This window comes from Anopheles darlingi, chromosome 2, assembly GCF_943734745.1.
Source record: "Anopheles darlingi chromosome 2, idAnoDarlMG_H_01, whole genome shotgun sequence".
In the NCBI taxonomy this organism is placed as follows: domain Eukaryota; kingdom Metazoa; phylum Arthropoda; class Insecta; order Diptera; family Culicidae; genus Anopheles; species Anopheles darlingi.
Genome location: NC_064874.1, coordinates 53919534 through 53937564, shown reverse-complemented (window position 1 = coordinate 53937564; position 18031 = coordinate 53919534). Strand labels below are relative to the sequence as shown.

The window sequence follows — 18031 nt, the reverse complement described above, 5'->3', positions numbered from 1 at the left end:
AGTTAACTTTCCAGGTCACATTTACAATCACGTCGCATCTCTATTTTCAACATCACTAACAGAAGTAACTATTGATTTGGTTCATTGATAAATCGAATACGACCAAATGATGGAATAGATAAAATTATAACTACTGAAATTTTCAAGTTCCTGTTTACGATAAACCTACGAACGATCAAAGACAGTACGAAGTCTGTCGGGGCAGCTAGTAACGAATAGAAATGGCTCAAATGGTTATCAGTGCAACCTTTGTTTAGCGATCAAGACAGTCGTTTGATAAACAGTGCCAAATATGATTGTTCGAAATAATGAAAGCGCAAATCGGAAAAAATAGTTTATCGGTATCTCTGTTGCACAACAGCCATCTAACGGTATATTTCTGTTGCTAATTGAAATGTAGATGGTGTTTAAAGATTTTTTTCATAAATAGGACCATTGAATTTTTCGTAGTTTTCAATTAAGATGGACAGAGCGAAGCATACCACGCCTGAGGAACGGGAGCAGATCAAACGGTTGATTGAAAGTGGAAAAACGTATCGCGAGGTGCAGAAAATAATCCAGTGTTCTGCGTCAAAGGTTAGCAACGCACTCCGGTGGCTACCACAGGCTGAAACTCGTGGTAGAAAATGAGCAACGACTACCCATACCAACCGCCATATGGTTCGTGTGGTGAAAGAAAATCCTTTTGTGACCTCACTTTTTTTGAAACAGGATTTGAACCTGTCAATAAGCACTGCATCCATTCGTAAAAGGTTGGTAGAAGCCAAACTGCTAGACAGCCAGAAAAGTGCCCCTGCTTACAGCGCGGAACATTCGTAACAGGTTGAATTTCGCGAAATCACACATCAATTGGCCGGTCGAGAAATGGCACAATATTTTGTGGTCAGCCAGCCCCCAAGGTGCCGAATTACTTCCGTAGTACACGGTAAACACCGTTAAGTGGCTGATGATATGGGGTTGTTTTTCTTATTACGGAACTGGGCCAATATTTCGTATCCCAGGAATCATGGATTCGCTAGGATATGTGAATATGTTGAAAAATGTTCTTCCATATGCCGAGGAAGATATGCCGCTTAAATGGATCTTCCAACAGGATAACGGTCCAAAACACACAAACAGGCGCGCCAAAGCATGGTTTATCGAGAAACATATTGAAGCCTTAGATTGGCCGGCACAATCTCTCGACCTCTATACAATCGAAAACTTAAAGTGCGACATTAAAACATTCGTTTATGACACCAAACCACCAAATGCGCAAGAATTGTGGAATACCGTTCGCTAAGCCTGGAAAAATATCCTCGAATCAAAATGTCGAGCATTGATTGACTCTATGCCACGTAGATGTGCTGCTGTAATTAAAAACAAGGGGTATACTACAAATAACTGATGTTTGCAATAAATATTATGGAAGGAATTAATCGTTTTCCTTTATTTTTGTGGATATTTTGTAACATTTATGTTTTGCTCTTATTATTTCGAACACCCCTCATATAAAAAAAATATTTTGTTCTATACTAGTTGACCCCGCAAACTTCGTTCTGCGACCCGACTCTTGAAGCCTTCTTGAATTTCGACGGCGCAATCCTATACTTCATCTTCTGATTATTTTCGGAATTTTTGTTCTAACCACAATAATCACCAAACTATTTCCGTCACTTTCTTGACAGAATGTAGCTCATTGTTAAGATATTTCAAGAGGTATTCCAACTGTAGAGAAAATTGGACTAAAAATTACGTAACTCACGTAATCCTGGTTTTTTCGCGTTTAGACACCACTGTATATACAAGCATATCTAATCAAGCACCACAAAATCATGCCGTAGATCAAAATACCATAAATAATCTACCAGTGCTAATAAGTCTCCTTCATAATTGGCAGTAATATAAACCAAATAAAAACCTAATAACAAGCTCAGGAAACTGGTTAAATTGTAGCAGAGTAATCATACATATATCGTAATCGCAGTAATCATCTGCCTAGAACTGTCTTAATTTTGCATCATTCAAATGCACAAAAACAGAATAACAGAATACTTGTATCACCGTTCGAATGGCAAGGCATGCGGTAAGAGGCCATCGCGTGATTAGTTTCCTGGGCAACAAAATAATTCGTAAGCATGCGCAGTTGATGAAGACCACACTTCGGGTGTGGATCTCCAGGTCTTACCTTAGGGCGTCTCTACACACACAATTTCTTCGCAAACTTGGTCAGTGTAAGAAAATAGTTATTTTGTCAGATTGTCAGGTCAGATTGTTATACAAAAAAATGACTGAAATAAGAAAAAAACACGTAGAGGCTCGAACGATGATTTTGGTAACAATCGTCATTTTGAGATAAAACATTTGCACAGTTTCACACACACGCTAATAAAATTGCCCGAAACATGCATGCTATTTAAAAAGTTTAAAAAAAGTGCCTTACGCAACACTGTTCATGCATCTAGATCCACCCACTAAGACAATAACTAGAGCTACTGGTGATGTTCACAACAACCAGTGTTGAATTATATGACCAACATCTAAAGCGAACCGCACACGCGCAATAATATTGATCAATATTCTAGATTACTTGGATTTAATTAACGTATTCAGGCTCTGCAAAGTGTTTTCCAGTTATGAAAATATACTGATTATATCACAGTAGCCTGGAATATTGACCAATAACATCACGCGTGTGTAGTCGGCTTAAGTGCACAGGGACAATAAACATTGGCGCGTAGTAAACAATTCTAGTAAATATAAAAACCGTGCACCCTGGCAGCGGCAAAATGTTGTATTTTCTTACGGTAATTGACTGCATTGATTTACTGCTAGCCTTGGGAGCTGCATAAACCATTTATTGGTTATACTAGGAATACCAATGACAAAGGAGACATTATGTTTCAAAGCATTTGTTATATCCGCTTACTTTGCTTAACTTCTCTCCTTCATGATGCGGTAGCATCTGCCGGAGGCTCTGGAATCCAGCATTAATGCTCTGCATTCGCCGCCTTTCGTTACTGTTCGCGATTTCGCGACGCATCCGCTTTTCGTCCTTATCCATCGGTAGGCCGTTGCCGTTGCTAGTGCTGCACGCCGAGAACGAAGAGTTGTTTCCGCTATTGCTGTTGTGGTTCCCTCCGTTATTTTCGTCACTATTTTTCATACAAACGTATCTGAAAATACATATGGTAATAAAAATAAGATATTCATTTCAGTCATTTTCACAGCTGTCCTTAACTTTTACATTTTTTAACAAATAAATAAAAATGCTCTATATACATATTGATGCAATCGTTTATTGGCAATTTTGAAGTTGTTCTATCTAAAGGATAAGATCCACGTCCTTGCATTCCATGAACTGTAGAAGTTGGAGACGAAAACTGAACGAGAGTGCATCAGTTACCCTCAATTAAGCTGAAATCATAATAGCAAGGCTATTTTTTGACATTTTTTTTACAGAATACTAGCTGCCCCGACAGACTTCGTACTGTCTTTGATCGGTTGTGGGTTTATCGTAAACAGGAACTTTACATTTTCAGTAGATATAATTTTATCTATTCCATCATTTGGTTGTATTCGATTTATCAATGAACCAAATCAATAGCAAGGCCAGGTAGTGATGTTGGAAATAGAGATGCGACGTGATTGTAAATATGAACTGGAAAGTTAATATGATGTTTGAGTTTTAAGGCTTTGCCTTTCGGGATAAATGATGTCATTTGGAACCACGAATTATATTTTCCCAAGTTTTTTTTATATAAAATATTTTGACTTTAGTGTTCGGTTTGCACATAGCTCGTTAAGTTCAAATAGCGGTATGGTTATTTTCTATTACTATTAGGTTACTGCTGCTTTATATGTTTGTGCATGCAATTCCGATCGTTTACCATTCCTACTCCTTCCTTCTGCTGTGTTCCTTTTTTCTCCTCATACCTGAGACGTTGAAAATTGTCAATGATAAGAGGCACGCAAAACAATAATCGAAAATCGAAAATTAATATAATTCTTGATCAATCCAAATACTGGACAACCGAATGAGTTTTGATTATTGTTTCATGTAAATTGACTTGTGAAACTTAAAGCAACTTCTTAAACATTAAACAGAAATTATTAAGAAAATTGAAAGCAACAATAGACATACCAACAAAAAATGGTAACGATGCAGCATGGCCGATATCATTCTCCACCAGTCCCCCCCCTTCCTCTCTCTCTCTCTCTCTCTCTCTCTCTCTCTCTCTCTCTCTCTCTCTCTCTCTCTCTCTCTCTCTCTCTCTCTCTCTCTCTCTTTCTCTCTCTCTCTCTCTCAGAATTACACGAAATTAACAAATTTTCCCACCCCTCACTCTGCTCTGCAAGAAGTACGGAATGGAAGGTAGCGGTGGTGGATAGGTGAAAGAAGCAACTAAAAGGGTATTAAGTGAACATCAAAGGATGAATTTTAAGGACTGGGATGAATTTAAGGACTGGGGTTGTATGGAGGCACCCCCTTTCCCACATCCGATGCAGACCAAATTTTTTTCACATGGATTTTCAGGTGACCATCAATAATTGTGCAAGTTTTAATGGTATTCGGTTCACAACTTGAGGAGTATTAAATGTTTTTAACAATCAAGTGTTAGAGAAGGGCATGAAGGAAGGTAGCGGGGGGTTTCTAACCAAGGCTATAGCACTCACCGGCCCCAAAAACCCCCACATACCAAATTTGGAGTCAATCGGTCCAGTAGTTTCGGAGTCTATACGGGACATCCGGACAGACACATTCATTTATATATATATATATATATATATATATATATATATATATATATATATATATATATATATATATATATATATATATATATATATATATATATATATATACATATATATATATATATATATATATATATATATATATATATATATATATATATATATATATATAACGAATTGAAGTTTAGATTTGAGCTTGAATTGGTCTAATCAGTAGTGGCGTACTGTGGATGTATGAAGAGATCGGTGTATGGTGGAATTCATGAGCGTGTCTGGGGGCCTTAAATCTGTTTTTCAAACTGAAAACAAGCGAGATAAAACCTGCAACAGCTGCTAAAAAATACGTTTCAGTAGCCGTCGATGTGTAGCTAGTAAATGTGGACGTGACGTTACACACAGCTTTACTATTTTCATCTTCTTTTTCTCTCTGTCACTCGCAAATCATGGCTATCCATGGCGAGCCGGCCGGCACTTCACTGTCGCTGAATCAAAAATAGATCTTGAAACGGCTTTGCAGACCAGGAGCAGACTAGAGGAGTACCGCAGGTCACAACTCGAGGTTTACGGTACGATATGCGACGTAGAATTGAATAGAAATATTTCTACTACTTTTTTAACTATCGTCTTTCCCAGCTGACCATCAAGAAACTGGTGGTGACGCGATTGTTGCTAACCCACTTTGTGACTCGTCACTGTTGTACCATTCATGCACTCTCCCGTTGAAATATGACAGGTGAAGCTGACCTAGTTATAGAGGTGGACTAATCTTTACTCTAATGATAAGTGGGATGGTATGAGAACAATAATACTGCTATGAGCAGATGATGACCCCCAGTAGTTGATTCGATAATTCTTCTAAAAAAGCTTTACAGTACATAATTGTGTAAAAAAAAGTATAACCTACCAGGTGCATGCATATGAAACCGCCCTCCGTGTTCTTATAGCTATATCTCAGCCAAATGGAACCGTAGAACCGTTCTCAATGTTTCATTTTGTTCGTTCGGCATCTGTTAATCAAAATCGGTGCGCAATAGTTCAAATTTCACACTACAACCAATATTTTCATTGTGTACTAAATGGGACACCGTTCATTTCTGCTTCCATTTTCAAAAATAGCCGATAGAATCGCATCAAACGCTTATCGAAGCTTACGGTTAGCATGCTCTTTATGAAACACAATGCAAAGAGTGGTTTTAAAATTTTAAAAGTGGCGATTTTGATGTGACAAACGAGAATGGCGAAAAACCACCAAAAACGTTAAAAGACACCGAATTGCATGCCGTATTGGGCGAAAGGGTTATAAGCGAGCTATAAAAGCAACACTCTATCAATTTCGAACCATAAAAACCGCATAAATCGACCGGAATATCGAAATTGATAAAACAGACCGATTTTGCTCAATGAAAATGCTCCGTCACATCGTGGAAAACCGGCCAAGAAGACTATACAAGACCTCAATTGGGATCATTTATCGCTTGCGGCTAACTCACCAGACTTGGCTCTATCGAATCAACACTCTTTTGCATCGTTGGGACAGATACTGGCCGAGCAACGCTTCCATTCTCACAAAAGTTCGAAAAAATCGACCTGTAATTGGTTCGAAACAAAAGATCGACTTTTTTTTGGCGAGGTATCTGTAAATTGCCTAAAAGATAGGAAAAATGTATAGCTAACTATTGCCATTTCTTTGAAGAATAAGAGTTTCTCCATTTTCGCAGAATAAACGTTTTTTCTTGTTAAAAAACAGGCGGTTTCATATGCATACACCTGGTAGATTGTCTTAACATTTCCAGTAGTACATAAAATTTAGCTAGCTAAATTTAAATAAAAAAAAACTAGGTTTATATTTAATATCGAACAATTAAAAATAAAAAAGGAAAAATAGTTCTCATCAATCGAATAAAATAAATAGTATGCCAATTGTATAAACTACAGTAGCAAAAGCTAATGTTTGAAATGAAGAACTCGCATGCCTGTGGAGATCTATGATATAGTATAAAATAGGAGATCTATGATAGAAGTATAAAAATTGAACTTTTCCATCCTTGTGAAGTTATTTTGGACACTTTTCTTTCAACATTTCGAGAGTTCAGTTTTATGACAAGGCTCAAAACTAAAAACGATACTAAAAAATGACAAACGATTCCGTTCCCATGACATAGGATGTACCAATGCAGCCAGAATTTGTGGTTTCTTTAAAAATGATTGTTGAAAGTTTGTAAGCAATATAAAACACTAATCACATATTTAAAATAAATGTAGAAATGACGAAGGAAACAAATCCACATTGAGATGGAATGTGTGATGCATCCCATTATAGAACTTTACCATGTGTAGGAAGAACAAATGTTTCTTCTACAGTGCTGTGGTTACATTAGGATCAACAAACCCATGGAAACAATATAATTCCCCGGAGACTCCCGGAGCTTACACCTCAAATTTGGCCATTTCGGTCGTGAAGCGAAGCTATTTCATGAAACGCAAAAACCATGTGAGCAGAACACAGTCGCTTCAAGGTTAGCCTACATTATTGCGAATTTTACGATAACGGACAACCACACGGTCCTCTGGCCAGCCCACGACAAGCCACAAGAGGAGAGCATGAAGGGGGAAAAGGGTGCAAAACATGGCACGCAGACCAACGCACGAAACCTGCTCAATGACAAGAGGATTGTGGAATAAGGGGCCGGCTGAATGGTCGCGAAAAGCGACTTTACTGCGGATCGTCACATGCAAGTGGACGCGAGTGTACGATTATACTACTACATCGTGAAGGGTGATGATGCTGTGGTGTGTGCTGCGTGCGATTTAAAAGTAAAATTGTTAAGCGTTCGAGCGGTCACACCGGATTTAAATGACCATCACCGACGCGCCACCACCACATCGCCGTGACCACTAGTATCCGATCCATGATGATGGCGCCGGTAACGCGCACGTGCTACGAAGCAATCTCTCTCTCGCTCACACGCATTCTCGGCTCTCACCAACGGTCGTGCTCCCTGTTTAACCTCGCCTCTTCCGCGCCGCACACGGCCAGACCGACCAGCTGTGTTATGCGCAAAAATCGGCTGATTGGCGGCGTGGCGAACAACCAACCAGTGACGCCGCCGTGCGGGTTGGGTTCAAGGTGAGAGAGACCCGACGAGACGACGGCGTTACGCGCGCGAGAACGGAATTGAATGAGTTGGATTTGATTCAACGTGGTCAGAGCTGCCAGACGATGCTCGCTCACGCTCCGACCAAAGACCAGCTGTAGTACCCTGCGGGCGTCATTTGTAAAATGAAGCTGGAGGATGGGCTCTCTCCTTCTCTCATCAGTTATTCGCTTGTGTGCGTGCTTGTGGACGCGGCTGCTTTTTTCTCATCCGCTCCGGCTAACCATACTTCTTATAGACGGCTTTTTTCTGAATTTCGGGTAATGCGTCAGGCTCAATTCCATAGAAGAACAAACGTGGGTGGTGTTTGTTTTACGTATTTCCACTGCGCATTCGCTGAATCATTGGGTCTGAAATAGAACAGCCATACTTTTGGATCCACCACCATCCACCACCAGCTTCTAGTGGCAATCTCACAAATAATCGCAAAGAAGAGCATGCCGTGCAGTAGAAAAATCGTCATCGCTTGAAAATGCCAGGACACAGCCACATAGAAATAAAGAAGTTCATCACAAAAGTTACACGGTGACCCCACAAATCCAATGCAAAAATTGTTATCAATGTTCACGACAAGAGAATTAAGAGACATTTTCTAGTTTTGCCGTTTAATAAAAAATATGTATATGTATACAAATTCACTTGATATGTTCACTGCCTTTTTCTATAACTTTCACATGAGAACATATCCTTATTAAATAGATCTGTTACATAAAAAACCATTATTCAAGGATGTAAGATGTAAACAAACGAACACTGGATTCAATAGAATCACAAGAATTCATTCAAATAATCCACTCACTGGTTTGACTTCATCTCAGACGGAAAAACGATATGCTGCAATTTTATGCGATGAACATGATATCCATCAGCATCAGTTCATATACAATACCGTACAGTTCCTATTCCTATACAGTAGAGTTGCATCAGTTCCTATAGCCAAAGACGTGATGCATCGCCAACCGGCAGTGTCACCATTTCCATTCCCTTTATCGTTTCGGCCCTGAGACAGCATGACTGATTGGTAAAGTGCTCGAAAGGGATGGCATTAAACATATCTTCAATGCATCCCATCCCTCCATACTTTCCTGCTCTTTACACTCAGTCGTTTATACGCTAGCATAATCGATTCTCCTGGCGCGAAGAAGGGCCCACATGCTCTACAGGGAGTTCTCCCTTGGCATTGGTTTGCTTGTCGAGACGTTGCCACCGTCAAGGTGAACGGCCCCGCAGAGAGTGATCTGAGTGCGATCGGCTTATACCAGCAGGGTATTGAGAAAGGACCTCAAACCGTGACTGATGTTAACCTGCTTGCCCCCTTTGCGATATTGCAGTAGTTTGTTAAGGATTTCATTTACATTTTATTTATATTTCACCTAGAATTCAAAAAAAAAGAATTGGGAAAACTTTGCAGCCCAATAGACTACTCCATGACGAGATCGTATTTGCCACCCGTATCGCCTAGATGAATGAACAGCAGCAATGCCAAGAGAAAATACGCAGTGCATCCACGTTTCGTACCACAAACCAGGACAAGAACATCAGGCACCAGCGCATACATTCCTGGCAGTCGGCAAGTACTAGCAATGGCAACAACCCTCATCAGCAGGGAGACAACATGCACTCTCGGTGCATCATAGCATCGTACAAACCGGCGACCGGGAGTGGTAACCGTTTCGTTGCAATGGCTAAAAGATTACACTTTGCCGACCGAACATTTGCCCTTTTCTCGGTGCAACGATATCGCGACTGCGAGAACCGGGGGTGGCACGCTCCGCAAAGCCAGACGGTGATGATTTCAATGATGACGATGACGATGATGCCGGTAAGCCCCTACCAGTTGAAGGAGTGCGACTAGTCGGTGCATCGCACACTTTTCAACCGACAGCTTTCAGTTTGCTCTTTATCCCGCTCTAGCTATCTGTGTTGGTTTCAAGCGAGGTTAGTAAGAGTTGTCCGTCATGCGCACGAGGCCTGCAACGAAATGCATTGAGCGAAGATGTGCAGCAACCACGACCCAGACAGATCATCAAGTTCGGTGGCGAACAGGAGAGACAAACAAAGGAAGCAGGAGGATAGTGGTTGCGGTCAGCTGAATGCACCAGACATGCAAGTCGGTTCACCGAGCCCTCTCACCTCTCCCACCTGCCGAACCCACTCCGCCCTTAGCTGCATCACCGTGCACTTCTCGGTCCACAAACAGTATGAAAGAGGCGGCAGAGTGAACGCGAAATAAATGTGAAGATAAGCGAGAGAGAGGAGAGAGAGAGAGAGAGAGAGAGAGAGAGAGAACAAGAGAGTAGGAAAGAATATATAGAAGGAAAAAAGAAGGAAAGGATCACTACGACGACGAAATGGGTGCGTACGTTTTGTTCGCTTTGTGGGCGAAGGGGAATTCCGGGGGGGGGGGGGGGCAATGCGCTTCGTTATGACCTACTTTTACTACCGACCGACCGCGGCTGATGCGCGCACACACTTCTTTCTCCTTTTCTCTTGAATTTAATCGTATTACATGCACTACGTTACGTAGTCACTGGTAGTGGCAGTCCTTGGAGCTGACTTTATCGTGTTCTTCGTTGGTGACGAATATAGATCGAGTCGAATGTAGACAGACACTGTCGGGTACACTTCTTCTTGCAAAAGTGCTTCTCAACTTGCTGTCACATTGTCTCCTCCGTATACGCTTTTACTCCTACATTTTTTAAACGGCAACGCCAAATCAAATCAATGATTCAATAACTGATATTCTCGTGTTTCTCGTGGTTAATGTCTGGAAAAGATGTTTGTATCGGCGCATAGAGCACTGCCTCATCGAACATCAATCGGCATGCTAACAGTGCTAACAGTAACAGCGCAACAGCAAATAAGTACTGACGCTAGTATTGGTTATCCTTCCTGATGCCTCCAAAATAGCCTCTGATAATGTATATAAATCAATTTAAAAAATAATTAAGACAGACAGAGAACATTCGGCTGTAGAAAAAAAACTCTTTAATACAGTTTAGCGAATTTAGGGCGATTTATTCAAGGGTGTTCAATGGTTAAACGACAAGTTCAACCACGGAAGTCGCAAGCAAACAAGTACCAGCCATCGACAGGTGCTTTTGTGATCCTCCGGAAGCACATGCAGGCGAACAACACATAGGATTTGCTGTGTACTACGCACAGTGATTGAAGCCAACCCACTAACAGACCATGGCAATTTTTTTGGTCTGTATTTCACGGAACTTACCACTACGCAACGCGCAAAATTAACCATCCTTGAGGACTGATTTCGACACAGACCTGGCTGCGTTCTATGTGCAGTGCGCTTCGCTCACCCTCCATCTTTTCTTCAAGGCTGAATCAGTTTAAAGATAGCATATTGCAATCCGTTAGTGACGACGAATCGTTATGTGTCACAGCCACACGACATTCGCGAAACGGGAAGTGCGGCAAATTTGACCAGACGAAATATATTACCCCTCAGCACAGAACATAAAAACTCGAAATCAGTGAGGAAGCATTTGCGATGGTCCGTTGTACATGGTATAGAGGTGCAAAAGCATGAGCGAGGAAACGGATGGAAGGGTTTTTTTTTATCAACAACGGAAACCTAAACAGACTAGCGAAGGTTTATTTTAAGAGGTTTCAACCGAAAAATCTGCCACCAGCGTGTGTGGCGAGGAACAGAGGAATGCAATAATGTCTCAATCTGGCTTTGCGCATGCGTGCGTGCGCGCGCGCGTTTGTGTGTGTCACTCGCTATCACCAGCCAATACGTTCAAGTCATGGCAAAGAAGACGATATAGGTCGTGATGTAGTGGTTGGTTAGACACGACGATGCCTTTCGCCAGATTCCTTTTCTCACTACGCACGATGGCCATAGAGATGCCGACAGTCCTCGCACTAAGCGCTATTTGTAAACGCCGGAAGCGCTCAGACCGCATGAGAGTTATTTGGAAATTTCATCTTGTTTTTTTATTTTTGTTTTCATTTACGTCGATCTGTGTGGCTACTTCAAGGACATTGTCTCAGTACTGACGGCGAGTCACTTTTTTATGGCAACATCGAGTGATACTCTTTTGAATTACATACTGTTATTGCATGGTTATCTTACCTCGTCTATAAACACCCATTTCTTACACAAACTAATGGAAAACGCCAAATAGCTAAGTTTAGCTTAATTTTTAAATGTTGCATATTGTAACAACGTATGTAAGAAAGTAATTGCATGAAACAACTATTGATCCGACTATACAGATGCCGTTGGCGAGGTTGTTTGCCGTGAACCATTGTTGTAATAAATGGTGACTTGTTTTTTAAGCATGTGCTTACCTACCGAATTTTCACTTAACTAATGTAAGAAATGCCTGTTTCCAGAGACGGTCACCATGGGCCAACAACCTCACTATTGTTCTTCTACTCTCCCCCTGAGCACCTGAATAACGTCTTTTTACGAGGCAAAATTTCCAGCACTTAATTAAATGTATTGCAATGCAAGTGAGTAGTGATAATGCTCTAGTAACATATATCATTTCTGGATCCTTTTTGAATTATTAAACGATCCCACTCATTTTAATTGTACAAACCTACATAATAAAGTTATACAAAAATTGATCGATAAAAGATATCTAACCAGAAGACCCAATCATATCTGCCAGCATGCGGTTATGCGAATCTAAAAATAATGCGTTGAACGGCAAAAATTACTCAAAACAGCAAAGCAAAAAGAAGGCCCACGCCATCACTTTATCGCAATCGCAAATGTAACAGAAATGAAATATCTAGACCGGAATTTGTAAGCACTATCATATTCAGACTACATAAAATGTGGAATAATAGTGTGTTTTTTGACATGCCTGTTCAAAGAATGCAAAACTTGTTTGTTTCTGGGGAACGATGGCTACTAGCATTTGAGCACATTTGTAAATGTAAAGTGATATAGATAGCATAATGATAGCTTCTATAAAGTAACTCCTACATTTTATCTGGTACGCCCTTCACATATGTGTTGAATTTTCAATAAGTCTTTTTCAATAAATTTTTTTTACTCTCCGGCTGTGAAAATTATCTCACGCAGGAAATTTTATGAAACGCTACTTTTCCATTTCAGGTGCCATTTGTAGATCAGACAACACGAGACGAAACATATGTTCTGAGCATGTGTTTTCTCGTAATAGACCGAGAAGACCGCACAACAACCATGAATATGCATTTTTCTGAGATAAGCCGCATCCAGGTATTTTCGGAAATACGTTAAGGCACCCATTTCAAACAGAAAATGAGGGAGAAGCACAAAATGCTTCGCTTCTTTACTTGTACACCATCGCGGTCAGTGACAATTAATAACATTTTCAAAACTATCGAAACATAAACTCAATTATCCCAACAAAATCAAATCTATTATTTAGCTTTTGCCCATTCGATTGATTGTCTATGCAGCTACTGTATTAGTAAGCTACTTGTAGCTCATTCGAATTAGCCTGGCGTTTTACGACTAACCATGAGGTGTTTATGGTTGAACCTGACTTAAAACTTTAAATTTTCCCTGTATTGCGTTGTAGCAGAACATGGAGTGCTAGTTTTTCTGAGTCTAACAGATAGCTTCTTTCGTCTTAATTCTGCTCCGTCGCAGTGGATGTGAGCATCATCACCGCCATTGCAATATTAATATTATATATAAATTCTTACTGCTGATCAGTTTCTTGATTATTTGCAAAAGCAGAGAAAATGCAAGTAATTCGATGTGAATTCTTTTACACATTTCTCCCCAAATTAGACTGATCAATGTACTGTGCTGAGTGCATTTCAAATGCGAGTTAGAAACGCTATTTCCAATGGCTGTGCTAAGAAAGTTAGAAAACGAGAAAAAAATGTTTCCTGATATAAGCGAAAATCTGTTGAATTTTCAATAATAATACACATTCACCTTTACAGATTTCGATTACGTCGTATTCGCTTATAAAAATTTGCTAAAATACAACTAAGGCAAACGAATGGCAGGGAACGTGTGTAAATTCTAAAGCAAACTACACAGATACTAGTAACAGCACCAGATATCAGAATATCCTGCCAGTGCCCCGTGTCGTTAAATATATGGCGGCATCAGCTGTTGCTTGGGCAGATTGAAGCGGATTGTGGCCATTGTAATTTACATCGTTGCAAGTTGCATCGTCAACTAAGACTGAAAGAAACATCTTTTCGAACATAAAACCAGAGATGTGATAGCAACAGTTCCTAGATAGCGCGTACAATTGTAACATTAGCGCTTTACATGAATGACGGTGAATGAAAATGTTTCAATATTCTTTATAAGAAAAGGTGTGAATGATACATGTTTAACATGCTAGAGAAAATTTACTAAGGCGAATAAAATAAAAAATAGATCTGAAACAACCTGCAACACACTATCAAATACTAAATGTGTTGCCCTAGAAGACAGTAAACATCATTTTACATGTTGAACGGATAGAGCCAACAGCAATTATTTAACTATAAATAAGCGGGAAACAGCATGGAATAAAAACAGTTGATGCATTTTTTTGGCACAATGGCTTACACAGCAGTCTATGTAAAGCACATTGTTGAAAGAAGATGAACTATTTATAGCAATAGAAATTACATAGTTTTCCGCTGCCGACATTCTTTCACTGTCTGAGAATGAGAACGGTACAATATCGATGTGAGTCAGCACTTACCATGCATCTGACACGAAATTGATTGCCCCAGTATAATACAGACAGGCAGTGAAAATGAGCCGCTAAGATAACCTATACGCATGATTGCAAGAATTAATCCGAGATATCTTTTATATTATTTGTTCAGATACTACTTGGAGGGTTTACTGGCAAGCGACATCTCTTCAACAGGCCATCTAACGCCGTTGATCTGTTATGCGACTGGAGAGCCCACAGACAAAGTACATAATCTTTTTTAACATATATGAGAACGTGCGAAGATGAAGTAGATAGCTCTATATTTTCTGTTAAGATAAAAAAAAATAGAACGTAGCGCAAATGTGCGTAGTGAAGAGTTGTTGAACAATAATTTAAATTACATACACCGATACATAGCTACGTGTCTATCCGGTCTATGTTCCCATTACACTCTTCCCCTTGTTTGCTAAAAAAAACTTTTAAAAATAAATAAAATGAATATAATAAAATTGATATAAGAACCCAATCAAATTAACCATAAATGGAATTCTAAGTTGTAAGGTTGGCTTGCATTTGGGTTGGGATATAGGTCTTATGGAACAGGAAACAATTTCCTGAAAATATCACGAGTCGAGGCAAACAATTGAAGCACCTTAAAAAACAGACTAGCTTCATTCCCTTTCCGAAATACGCACACATACACATTGGACCGGGTGAAAATAGAAACAGCTGGTCACGCGCGGCCTTGTATGATCAGCCGGCGCACAGCTGACTTGAAATGGTTTGTTCACAAAACGACGTCGCCTATTGGTACTGCATTAAATCCTTTTCGATAAAAAGTAGGAAGATTTCGATTCAACGACAACAGAGTATGTAGTTATTATTTTAGGATGTTGTTTAGAGATGCTCTGCACAATTTTCAGTCCATAAACATAGGGCTGGTTTTCAAGCATTCGTAAAGAACAGCTTATAAAAATCCTTTCCATGCACAAGCACTAGCAAATATGGACAATCGAACATAAGGCACATTATGTAATTGAACCGATAGTGGGTGGATAGCAAATTGATAACCGGTGGATGGATAGCAAATTGATAAACGGTGAGCACCTGCTCAAAATCGACACCTAAACGTTGGCATCAGTAGCGGAACAAATTTAAGATTCCTTAAAAAATAAGACAGTCACAGAGGAAGAGGATGCTTAATTAAAAATATGTCTAAAATAAGGGACGAGGAGAACCAACCGATCTGTACCATTTTAGTGAAAACCAACTAGCTACACTTAAGATCTAAACGACTGGCCCCAGTTCGGAATCCCGCGACGCGAAAATCCAACCACGCTTATTGGCGCACAAGAAAGTGAGGCGATTTTTGCAGCAGGACAATTGGGAAGCAACAGCTGCGACGAATCGAGGAAAACCGGCTAGAGCAAGACTCGGCTGCGTCGTAATTCCCGTATGAGATGACTAGCGCAAAATCGCGTAAACGTTATTGATTTTCGACCGTCCCCGCCGGCAACACTCACCTCACGTTGTCCTCGCAAATGATATCCTGCATTTCCAGCCGTGCTTGGCAAAACGGTTGACTCAGTTCTTCCGGTTGTTCGTGTTCCGGATTCTCGTCTTCACTCCAAACTTCTGCCGACGACATAATCGACTTGAACACTTTTGCCCTTTCTAAAACTTCACTTCTGCTTCACCAGAACAACCATCCAGAAACGACATACATTTTAGGTACCACAACAGCGTAAATCACGAATCCCAGCGAATTCACACTATCTATTGATATTCAGAGCAAATCGCAGCCGCAACTAGAACTTTTTTGAGGCGCCATTTTTACCTTGCCGTTCTTCAGCGCGTTCAGCGCGATAAGACTATTAATGACGCACCTTTTCCCAGCTTTGCACTTTGCGAACTTCACGTCGTTATCGCGAACAATTTCGAACAACAATTGCGGTCTAAATACAAAAAGGACGCGAATAGGACGACAATTAATCCGATCCGAAAACACGCGTGCTCGGCAAATCAAAAATGCGTTTTCGACTTTTTTACTTGTGTTGTAAACTGAAAATGTGTTCATCCGCCAACAGAACAATTATAAATGGACACGAACACCACCAAACATGCGCTGCTGCGTTCAAGTCGAACCTCGGCGGCGGCGGGGCCACTCCCTGGCACGTACTGTATACGTATTGGTACGTACGGCGCACGTACGTATTGGTATCATCATACTATATACATGTGTTGGTATCATCGTACTATATACATGTGTTGGTATCATCGTACTATATACATGTATTGGTATCATTCTCTTGGTCACAGCAGCGCAAAGTGGGTACCGATTCGATTCGGTAGGCTTTCCAGTTCTAATTGCATACATTTAGGGGGCAAACATTTCAAAATTTAGCGGTTAAATAACCGGTGGAATGAACAAGAATCTTAAACATGAGATTAAATCAATTTGTGGTGCGAAAATCTACCCAAATATTATCTTTCGACATTGAAAATGTAATGGCATCTCCCTCACCTCTTCCGTAATAGCTCTATTTAACGTTTAAAATGTATTTTTTAAATACATTTAACTGAAAAGGTGTGTATGTTTCTGGGACAATTATTATGTCTAAATCATCTTTTTATCTATCTGGAAGGGACGGGGGAAGGTACAAGCGATGTACAAGGTATGTTCTCGTTCCCTCCCCACCCCTCCTTCACTTTCCACATGTATATCTGTGTCCGGCTCATTCTATCGGTTATCTAACGGCAAAACTTTGAAATGGATGACCGCTAAAATTATTTGAATCGGTTGAGGTGTATGTTTTGGATTTTTACCCAAAGATGAATTCACGAACTCTCTCGGTTTCCCCGTATGACCGATGAATAAACTAAAAAAGTGCGTAAAACGGTTGGAAAAATTCATCCTCGGTCCTGCAATAAAAAAAACCGTATACAATATTAAGCAGAACCGTAATTCTTACCCTAAGGTTGCTTGAATTATTATACCAATAGCTCAGTCGATTGTCTACTATTTTCTACGTTTTAGTATCACCAGTTGATACCTCTGTCGCTTCGTCGTCCTCTTTTGAACCCATTCTTTTTTCGTTCCACGTTTCAGGCATCAACTCTTCCGGGGCCATCGCCACGCGTTTGCCAGCACTTTGACTGTATGATGGAACACCAATCCTTAGGCATAGGGTACTTCATCCGCCCTAAATACTGAAATGGATAAGGGTGAAAGTATTAAACGGGCGGGATTGGGCACGAAGAAATCATGCACGGAATGACGCAGGACACATTAATAAAGAGGATTTTTTGCACTAATTCACAAAACAAAATTGTTGATCGCTTTGGTCACTGCTATTTCAATTTGTCTAACTAATATGCACTTACACCCGGTAGACGGTGTTTCAATGGCATCACACTGATTTTCACGACAACATCAACTGCCGATACTGCACTAATGCGGGTTTCACTAAATCCTTCCAAGCACCTGAAATTGTACTAAATCCG

The 18031-nt window shown here is 40.3% G+C and overlaps 1 protein-coding gene across 1 annotated transcript in view; it reads right to left on the bottom strand.

The window, feature by feature from the left end:
* LOC125952017 (uncharacterized) overlaps window positions 1–16601 on the bottom strand; it is a 34607-nt gene extending 18006 nt beyond the window's left edge. Inside the window, exons 1-2 of the mRNA XM_049681224.1 lie at window positions 16051–16601; window positions 2909–3155 (exon numbers count right to left, since the gene is read on the bottom strand). Coding sequence (XP_049537181.1) covers window positions 2909–3155; window positions 16051–16175 — 372 coding nt within the window. The 5' untranslated portion in view covers window positions 16176–16601. The remainder of the gene's footprint in view (window positions 1–2908; window positions 3156–16050) is intronic.
* Between the last annotated feature and the right edge of the window lie 1430 nt (window positions 16602–18031).